The 10232-nt window shown below is 34.9% G+C and overlaps 3 protein-coding genes across 4 annotated transcripts; 1 reads left to right on the forward strand and 2 right to left on the reverse strand.

The window, feature by feature from the left end:
- Nucleotides 1-230: 230 nt before the first annotated feature.
- Nucleotides 231-4040, reverse strand: LOC143201572 (uncharacterized). The gene is made up of 2 exons (XM_076412704.1): nucleotides 3199-4040; nucleotides 231-737 (listed from the first exon to the last, which is right to left on the reverse strand). The coding sequence occupies exons 1-2, from the start codon at nucleotides 3982-3984 to the stop codon at nucleotides 303-305; spliced, it is 1221 nt and encodes a 406-aa protein (XP_076268819.1). The 5' UTR covers nucleotides 3985-4040; the 3' UTR covers nucleotides 231-302.
- Nucleotides 4041-5771: 1731 nt separating this feature from the next.
- On the forward strand, nucleotides 5772-6587 carry LOC143201579 (uncharacterized). The gene is made up of 3 exons (XM_076412715.1): nucleotides 5772-6149; nucleotides 6208-6273; nucleotides 6330-6587. The coding sequence occupies exons 1-3, from the start codon at nucleotides 5866-5868 to the stop codon at nucleotides 6514-6516; spliced, it is 537 nt and encodes a 178-aa protein (XP_076268830.1). The 5' UTR covers nucleotides 5772-5865; the 3' UTR covers nucleotides 6517-6587.
- Nucleotides 6588-6634: 47 nt separating this feature from the next.
- On the reverse strand, nucleotides 6635-9413 carry ced-6 (PTB domain-containing adapter protein ced-6). Of its 2 annotated transcripts, none has more exons than XM_076412703.1 (8): nucleotides 9272-9413; nucleotides 8724-8902; nucleotides 8425-8664; nucleotides 7979-8374; nucleotides 7776-7925; nucleotides 7096-7201; nucleotides 6925-7042; nucleotides 6635-6864 (listed from the first exon to the last, which is right to left on the reverse strand). In XM_076412703.1, the coding sequence occupies exons 2-8, from the start codon at nucleotides 8893-8895 to the stop codon at nucleotides 6790-6792; spliced, it is 1257 nt and encodes a 418-aa protein (XP_076268818.1). In that variant the 5' UTR covers nucleotides 8896-8902; nucleotides 9272-9413; the 3' UTR covers nucleotides 6635-6789. The 2 variants fall into 2 exon arrangements, with proteins under 2 accessions (XP_076268818.1, XP_076268817.1); XM_076412702.1 differs by lacking the exon at nucleotides 9272-9413 and adding an exon at nucleotides 8996-9086.
- Nucleotides 9414-10232: the final 819 nt, after the last annotated feature.

A 10232-nucleotide genomic window follows, 5' to 3' on the forward strand; every position in this document is an offset into this window, starting at 1 on the left:
AAGTTATAATGAAAATAGAAGGAGAGAGATATAATAGTATTTAGAGCTGTAATTGCAGTTATATTGAATTACTGGGCAATAATCAAGAATTCCAATATGATTCCAATTGCTTTTAAATCATCTAGAAGTTAAACATAATAAATACTTTAATTGCAATCTATTGTCAATAATTTCGATGTTACGAACTGACGTTTGTAATAAGGACAAGAAGAGGGAATGAAAATTCTGTGTTTAAACTAAAATATTTATTGTTTTTTACAACAGAAGTGTAATAATATAGCGCATTTGGTGCTGGTGCCGATTCAGTCAGCGAGGAATGTGGAGTAATGCCTGATAACCGACTTAACCCTCCTATAATACTCGTCCATGTCTTGTAGCTCGTAGTTAAAAGTATCCGCCAGGTTACCGGACTCGGCACTCTCCACCAGGTCGCCCACATTGTCGTCCGACAGCTCCACCTTGATGATGAAGGGCGCCATGGCCATCCCGAAGCTCCCGTATAGCGACCAATGACGCTTCAAATCCCTCAAAGTGATATCGGGCGAGGACTCGCCTAGTTCTCGGAGGAAACCCACCAGGTGCCAGTGGTAGTACTCCAGGAGAACGTCGAAGTAATCCAGGACCTGATCGGATGCTACCGAGTACAAGTAGTAGGACAGGTCGTAAATAGGAGATCCAACGGATGCCAGCTGGAAATCCAGGAAGGCCATGGCGGTGGGTTTACTTTTGTTTCCAACCTAAAAGAAGAAGAAACAGAAACCAAAGTTAATTCTTTATATCTCAGTTTTTGTTATTTATATTTTATTAATGAATTTGTGAATTAATTTTGAGGGCTTTTTGTTCAATCATCTTCTAGTACATTTCATCGATGTTATAGATATATCGAGATTTTTTCAACAAACCCAGGGTCCAAACATAATTGTATCTAAGTTATTTCGTAGTTAGATCACTTTATCAGCGTTTTTTCATGGTCACACACCACCCGTACATTTCATTTTTGGTTTATTTTATCTTAGTTATGGTTTTTAAAATAAAAAAACACGATAATAAATCTTTAAATGAATATGTCGATATTGGAGTTTCCACCTTATCGTTACCGATTTTCTTCTAAAAATAATTAACAAAATTACCAGTTTATTATCAATTGTCCCTTAGTTTAAAAAAAAGCCATCACGTATTTTATGTTAAAACACCAATTGTTTATTTCTTAGAATTGCCTGTAACTGTAAATTAAAAATATAGTGTAATTGTTCTTGAGTATATCTATATATATATATATATATATATATATATATATATATATATATATATATGGAAGAATTGTCAAAACTTCTACATGATTCCTAATATCTATTGTGACGATATACTCGAAAATAACGTTATTTTTCATATTAGGTGAATTAGTACAGCAAGTATCATATACACAATAAAGGTAATGCTATCTTAATAAGCTTTTAATTATATATCTATATAAACAGGTATATTTAGAGACCTGTCTAGTTTAGTTCGATAGTTCTATGGAAAAAAATCCATATTAATTACCCAGAACTATTTTAAGATCTACAGATATTTATTATTATGGTCTATAATGTTTAGATATATATAAAAATATTTTTAACAAAAAAATAGAACCGATTTCACAAAATAAATAAAAAACTCAATAAAAATTTAAAAATAATCAAACCTAGATATTTAACGCAAAAAAAAACATCTTAAAATAATACATGTACATAATAGTCGTTACCAAAGCTAAATAAAAATAATCCAAAACCTTTTTTAACTACACATATTTTAAATTTTACTATATACACACAATTTAGCTTAATACCTACCTAAACTTATTTATCACTATTATTTTAACTACAAACAGTTATATTAATTTTGATTCTTTTGTTAGTAATTTAATTTTTATATGTCACTAAATTTTATTATTATTTTTGTATTTTTGAGCTAAGGCACCGACTTTAAAATGATAGTTAAGTTGGTAGTAGTTAAAATAATACTGCAAATAGATAAATAAGTTTAGGTAGGTATTAAGCTAAAATGTATGTATATAGTAGAATATCACATACGTGTAGAACATAAGTTAAAAAAGGTTTTTGATTATTTTTATTTAGTTATTACAACAATAATTATGTGGATATATTATTTTAAAATGATTTTTTTCTGTGAAATATCTAAGTTTGACTATTTTTTACTTTTTAGTGAGTTCCTTAATTATTTTTTGAAGACTTTTTTCTTTGTAAAAATATTTTATTTCTAACCTTTTAGTGTTAGATATTTACTCATTAAATTATGCAGTTATTTTATTTAATATTACAATGGGTAGGCCAAATAAAGGTGCAGCCCGTTTGAGGAAAAATAGGAATAAAGAAACAATGACTGAAAATAAGGTGCGTTTCACGGCCCGGGGTCCGCTATCTAACCTAGGTGATTTGACAAATGTTCTAACTAAACAACAATAAAAAGTTATTGTCCCCGCCGGGAATCGAACTCGCGACCTCCGTTTGGGAGCTAAACTATTACACCATAAAAGCAGTTGTCTGGCAGAATGGCTTTTGCACTCAACGACTTCCGATTTTCCGTCACACCAGGTCAGCAATAACATTATACCCAAATATCTGATTCTTTTAGAAAATATGTGAAAACTTTGTACGTGCCTTTGAAATTTGAGGTTTTCCCTCGATTTCCCCCCTTCCCCCAACAGATCCTGATTTGGTTCCAATGGGACCACCTCGGGAGTGCGAACTTTCGAATGAAAAAATAATTTTGAAGATCGGTCCATAATTGACGAAGGAATCGGCGAACATACATTAAAAAAAATATACAGTCGAACATAGAGCCTCCTCCTTTTTCGAAGCCAGTTAAAAATATATAAATAAATCAATTAATTAAGGATTAAATTCTATATTAATATAATTATTTTCATTATCATATCACAGACTTCACCGTAGTTATATGAACAGATATTTTTGTCGTAATTGTTTAGAACTTTTAGTTATAAACAGTATTTAGTTATGCCGTTTTGTTGAGTATTAAATTCCACATAAACTCATTTATATAAAACTAATAAATTCTAAGAGCAAGCTAATTAAAAATAAAATGTTAATCTAAGATTTGATTAAACCTTGAATAAACTCAATTCTTTTTAATTGTCTTATTGTATCCAAACTTTTGTACGGTGATATATATACTCACCTTGTATTGGAACATCATATTATTATTCCAGCAATCTCCATGAAGAATAACGCATAGTTCATCGGGTGGATCGGCTATCTTGCATAGAGCATCCTGCAGATCGTTTTCCTGGATGCGCTGCAGCTTCCGAAACGATTCCGGGTCTTCCTGTCGTAACAATTCTCTCACCGCGTCAAAATCTCGATATATACCTGCAACCATGTTGGCTTGAATCGCAAATTCCGACAGGAGGTCGGTCATGGAACTGCCGAGCTCGGCGAACATCTTCGGACGCTGATGCTTCATGGCTAGGGAGACCGCGTGGTAATTCGCGTAGTTTTTGAACACGGCGAGGACGTGATGGAGGTTCTGGGGCTGACGGCGATCGTGCACGACGTACTTGCGGATGCGGAGGTTCTCCAAGATGATGGCTTCCTTGCCGGACTCCTTGTAGACGCCGTAGCACGATGGGTAGTTACAGAAAACGTGATCCACGGCGCGTTCTTTCTGGAAACGTACGAACTCCGGTAATACCGTGCAATACATGTACATCTCTCGGTGGTAGACGGCCTCGATGGGCGTCTGCTTGCGAAGCTCCTCGCTGGTCTTCGCCGACTTGATCACCAGGTCGTAGATCTGGACGCCGTCGTCGCCATCATCACTGCGCACTTTGACGAACATAACTTCGCCCAGATAGCCGTCGCCCTTGGTCGTCTTCTCGGCTACGTCCACCTTGTAGCTCGTGATGTTGCGGTTACGAAGAAAATCGCTCAGCCACGATTGGATGTCTCTGTTCAGTTCGGTCATGGTGTTTGGATGGTGGCGTGCGACCAGTGATCGGCGTTATATAAGCTGCACAGAAAGACGCGCCATTTTTCCGCGATGGTTTTTAATTTTTGCCTCGCCAGTCGCAATTACGGCGTTGCCAACAATATCTTCAGACATCGGGGTTTGATTATATTCAAATTCAACGATATTATTATTACATCTTCATATGTGAGCTGTACAGTAATATATTTTGATAATACTTTCAAGAAACACCTAAAAATACTGTTAATTAAAAGTTTTAATTGCACATCTGTTATCAAAAGCGAACTATATACCTAAATATAGGACCTAATGCTGGTTGCCACTTCCTAACTCATTATATTACATATTTAATTACAATTACAATCTTTAATTTAAGTTAGTTTTTGGAAATACGTATAATAAAATACATAATTCAATATGTTCCGGGTTTTGTACATAGGTGATAGCATACCCTAACCTTCTTAATCGTACTAACCATAACCTTGAATATTTTCATGAAAATATGACCACTAGTTTAAAAGCTACAATGGTTCCAATGAAACAAGTGTTCAATTTTCAAAGCAAATTGTTTTGTCACAGACTCTATGAATACTTCAAAACAATGCTTCGAGGAAAGTTGTTTTATTAATTCAAAACATCAACAATTCAGTATTTCCTATTTAACCTAAAATAGATTTTTAAAAAAATAATGAAATCATAAAATATAGAATCCCCCTAGGACAGGGAATAAAACCCAAAGTTGGCAACCCCGCACGGCTGCTTAAGTGATCTTAATAAACCGAAAGATTTTACAGGGGCGTGCAATTAAAACTGTAAATAGTTTTCCTATAATTATCATCAACGGAGCAATAAACCAATCAATCAATCGTTGGACTAACAATGAGAAATAATTAGGATTTTTTTTATATACCAGTCCACGTATAGCGAGCTTAGTAAATTCATGTAACTTCAATTAAAACCACTTAACAGTCACAACAAATATTGTAAAACAAATATACCTAAAACATACATTTTAATCAATATCAATTAAAGAATTAATTCATAATGGGTAATATCTTAATACAACCATAACATATCGTGAATTATAATTATAAGTAAATGTAAACAACCTAAAATCTAATACCAAACTGAAAATTGCAAATTTGAAAAAACCAGAACATATATTAGTAACATTAAAATTACTTTAAAATTATACAAATACTTCAAATGACTCAAACTTGCAGTATTGTTAGTTGCCTGGTTTTCATTGAATTCAAAAAAAGTTTTGACTACTTTATATAGTTTAAAATAAATTAAATATTTAAAAATACACGACGCGCCGCTACTGCGTTATCTGTTCCTTTTAAGGAAGTACAAAACATAAACAAATACATGACCGTTTTTCTTTATAGTACCTGTAATTTTTTTTCTGTTTTGCAATTAAACATAAACGAAATACAAGCCCCCAATTTTGTATGAAATTTCAATAGATCGCGTGAATATAATTATAGCAGACGATTAAATCACTTCTTATTTTTTCAGTCAAATGTTTACATCCGTGATATTTAATTTGGCGTTCGTAAAATTGAAATATAATTGTGAATTAAGTTTTCTTATTATATGTAATTGCAATACGGTCCAGTGTATTTAAAATTAATTGGCATAATTAACAATAACTAATTGTAAGTTGCGTAAATACTCATTAAGGTATAAAGATGTTTTTTTAACTATTATTATAATTCATATATTATATTCATTAATATTTTTAAAATAATTAATATTCTTTAATGACAGAAGAGTGTATTGTGAGTGGCCTAACATTTGTAAATTTTCTACTTATTGTTTTCGTTATTTAACCTAGTTTAGACTGTTATATTTTTGTTTCGTAATTTATTTGCAATGTCTTGTCGTTTTCACGATGTGAACGATAAAATTCTGGAAATAAAAAAATGCGAGACCGAAGCTGACGTAGCGTGGAATTCGTTCAGGCAGGACCTGATTGATTGTATTTCTGGTATAGAGCTTTTGAAGTGTAAATTGAAACTGATTTCCGAAAATAATAATAATACTAATAACAATAACGATATTTTACTAAGCGATTTTAAGGAAGGTGCACCTAAATCACTGTCTGAGAAGGCTTCCATTTTAAACAATAATCTACAAATATCAATCAGAAAAAACAGGTGATGTCATTGTGGAAAAATAATAGATTACTATATTTATTTCTTTTACCTGTTACAGTATGTCAATAAGAAGGTCTTTCCTGGCTTATAACAACCTTGTATCACAGCATGAGCTACTTTTCTTGTAAGTCTTGTAATTTACATTAATTTCATGGTATTTTTAACATTCTCATAGTATAGGCCTTATTTTGAAATGAAAGAATATTACAAACAGCTACAGGATTTTGCTAAGTCTGAAGTATTAACAAAAGAAAAACTGTCCTACGGTGAGGCACTGGAAGACTTGATGTTTTTATCCAAAGATATTCAAGAAACTAAAACAAGAAGCGAAAAATTACAAGATAATTCAGGTATACAACATCCCTGATATTATTTTAGTATTACCATTGTATTAATTTTTGAAGAATTAAATTATATTGACTGTTATTGATAAACAAAGGATTATATATTTCTCTCCTGATAATTAAACCATCAACAAAGCAAAAATATATATATATATATTTATGTTATTATTATTTACAAATATGTAAACTATGACAATATTTTCTAATATAACATCCAATCTAACTACGACTTATAGATTATCAAAAATATCTTAGAAATAGAAAAAGCATCACAAATTATTTGATCTTGTTTCTGTTTAGTTCTTCAGGGGATCTAAGTTGTCCAATGAGAAATTATCATTACCAAAACTTATACCTCTGCTAAAACCAGTCTGAAACGAAAGTATTATGTTAGTCTGGTCTTGTGTTGGAAACATTTGGGAGTGTACTACCTTCATTTCCATAATTCTCTTGTCCAACAGGCCTATGGCGTTCTCTATATCTTGTGGGGTCGCACTAGTTGAGAAGTCACCCATCTCGAACGGGTCCAGGATTTTGGCACTAGAAGCACTAAAAACATTATCATAGAGACTTGGAAACTTGAACAGGCAAAGATAAGTTACCTAGTAGGCGTAATTACTGGCGTGGTCTGATTGAACTGTGATAACAGATCGTTGCTTACATTAACGGATATGTTATTCCTCTTGGCCGGTTTTGGTGGAGGCGCGACTGAAACAGTAATATCCGGATAATTTTCACTTTTCTCATTGTAATGGCGGCCGCGTATTAAATTAACCGATGGCATCCGATTGATTATTTAATGACGCGCCCGCTTCGTTCAATTCGCAATTATTCATGCCAATTAATACGTAGAAATCGAGACAGATGCTTAATAAATCATGTATTTACGGGCGTCATCTTGCGATCGTGATTAAAACGGGTCTAAAATGAGGTTTAATGGCGTGTTTAGGTTTAATGTGTATCGCCGATTCGAATACCAATAAGTTTTAGATAATTTCGTAATTATATGATTTAATGTGTATACTTTCAATAGGAATAGGACATTATATTTACAGTTTGGCGAAGGTGCCATGAAAACTGGTTACTAACTGTATAATAAGAAATTTTCCGGTTTTAATGAGATTCAGACATAAAAATTGCGAGAAGATATTCCTACGACAACGCGTCAACATCCTTCAAATAACAATTATCCATGCGTATAATGCATGACTGTTGTTGAAATACGTTTTTTATTTGTTCAATTTTATAGTTTAAAATCGTTGAAGAATTGATTGGTACTCACTTAATGGCGGAGGCGTTGTAGTGTCTTTTATATTCTCAAAGGATCTGGGATCGAAATCGTTATCGTGATCCAACTCGTTCAATAAAAGTCCTTCGAGTTTGGTACCAACCGTGGGGGTTTCTCTGGGCGGTACTTGGGGCACTGTGGGTGCTGAAATATGTGTGGATTTAATTGAGGGGTATTTATTGTGCCTTGTTACTAACCAGAACCGTTCAAATCACTGAAATCCAGGAATTCGGTGTTCTCGCTCTTGTAGCTGGACAGGCTCTGGGTGGAGTCATTGTTCTTGGGCGTGGTTGTGGAGTCGAGAATGTTTTTCAAACCCTTTTGTCGTAGATACGCGTCCAGTTCCGTTCTGATTCCGGAAAACTGACTGACGTCTCGCAATCTTTGTCGGTACGTCTTCACTTCCTGTTCTAGTTTCTTGATTTTCTGCTGAATCAACATGGCACGTCTCTGGGCCTCCAGGTCCTTACCGGATGTCTCCAGGAATCGCCTATAAGCCAGCTCAAAGGCTTGTCCTATGGTTAGTGTGATTTCCTCCGCCAGTTTTTCGGAAATAAAGACAAAACACTCGTGACGATCTTCGATCTCTCCATCTGGAATAAGTAAAGTCAGTTTCGGACGAAGATTCACCAGAGTGCCATACCTTGATTCTGTTGCTTGGCGATGAAGGAGAAGAAGTTCTTCTCGCTCTTGTCGTCGGCACAGTACGATATCTGATGCAGGGGGAACTGATGGAGGATGGTGTGGGTTCTGGGTTCCTGAATTGCAACCCCATCCACGCTGACGGTCAGTTCCACCTTCTTGGTCTTGGCTCCTGTCTCGCTCTTCCTCAGTTGCTGGGAGAACCTCAGTTTTCTGATCGCTTCCTTGATCACATCGATGCCTTTGGATTTAAACGGTGTCAGAACGAAATCTGGCGTGATTAAATAGAGGACGAGTTACCCTTGGGTTCATCCACTGTGGTGTTGCCGAGGAATTTCACCAGGTATGCAATGTGACCTTTCTGGAGACTCTCCGGCGAGTGGATCCATTTCTTGTCGCCGTTGTTAGCGTTATTCTTGTTGCTGGTCAGTTTTCCTTGGGTGTTCTGCGCCCATTTCAATAGAGTGGACATCCTGCGACTGTAAAAACGAGAAAAAAAACGCCGGTTATTGTCCGTCGACGCTAAACTCGATCTTACACGACTGCAGCTGTATAGAGTGGAAAGAACCTACAAGGTTAAAGCGGCAAGAGTATGTACGTTCTTCGTAACGCGGCGACTGATAAAGGATTTCCTCATTTAAGAAGCGAATCCGCATCGTAGCTAGCCTATTGTATAATACTACGCTATTACACACACACAAATGCACCGTGTTGCAATATATATATCATTAGGTATGACACTGGCGTCGTTTACGACCGGAATACATTGACCGGTTGTGAAAGTGAAATTTTTGAACCGATTTTCATCGTAAACGCCGAAAAAATAACGAGAAAATTGATATATTTACCTAGCTCGATTCAGCAGGAACCTCTCGAATGCAGGAGAACGTCACCGTAATCACCTGGCGCCTGTCAGAAGAGGAATCGTTCACAGAAAAAAAACAACGGCCATACTCGTACCAACTGGTACTGTGGTACCGTCGCTGTCGCGAAAGAAAACTAAATACACCACAGCTGAATCGGAGAGAATTGGAGTCGGACACTTACCGGGCAGGCGTGCTTGGTAGCGGCAGGTGGGTGGATATCGAAACTATCCGACGGTATACCGGGACGATATCAAAAATATCCGACTATTCTCCCCCAAAATCCCGCCTAAATTCCACGAATGCCGACGATGACTCGATTACAGTTGTTTGTCTGCTTTTTAATGCAGTAAAAAGCATCATAATACCATTTAAAATGCTTTAATCAAGTCATCCTTGATAAATTGTTCTTTTGTTAACCTCTGTCATAAAAATGCTCATTCCATTGTTAAAGATTTGTTACCGGTTACCCAATATTTCATTTGTCCAGTTCTTTGACACTTGTAGATCTATTTAATTACTAATATTACATCATAATAATACTTTCCTTAGAAACACTGTTCATCTTATTCATTTATTTCGCATTCCAAACATTTTAACCTAATTAACTAATTTCGATCAAGTCACCTTTGAAACTATATTAAATTAACATGTCATTGAATCCGTCTTTCTGTCAGTAAAGGTTGAGGTTATTTTTTCATCATTCCAAACACTTTTAGCGCATTAATAAAATCTAGCCACCTTTATTAAATAAGGATGACAATATTGTCATTCTTTGGTTTAAAATTAAGGTTATATTCCATAATTATATGTTACTAGTTACACAATATATGTACACAGTTACACGAGTGTCCCAAAACTTTTACTTTCTTTTCTTTTTCTAATTTATTTGGCTATGCATATTTTTTCTAGACACGAAAAAGGACGCAAGCCTAAAATAATACCT

The sequence above is a fragment of the Rhynchophorus ferrugineus genome, unplaced genomic scaffold (genome assembly GCF_030347505.1).
Source record: "Rhynchophorus ferrugineus isolate W39M unplaced genomic scaffold, kcgeb_rfMv2 rfM8, whole genome shotgun sequence".
In the NCBI taxonomy this organism is placed as follows: domain Eukaryota; kingdom Metazoa; phylum Arthropoda; class Insecta; order Coleoptera; family Curculionidae; genus Rhynchophorus; species Rhynchophorus ferrugineus.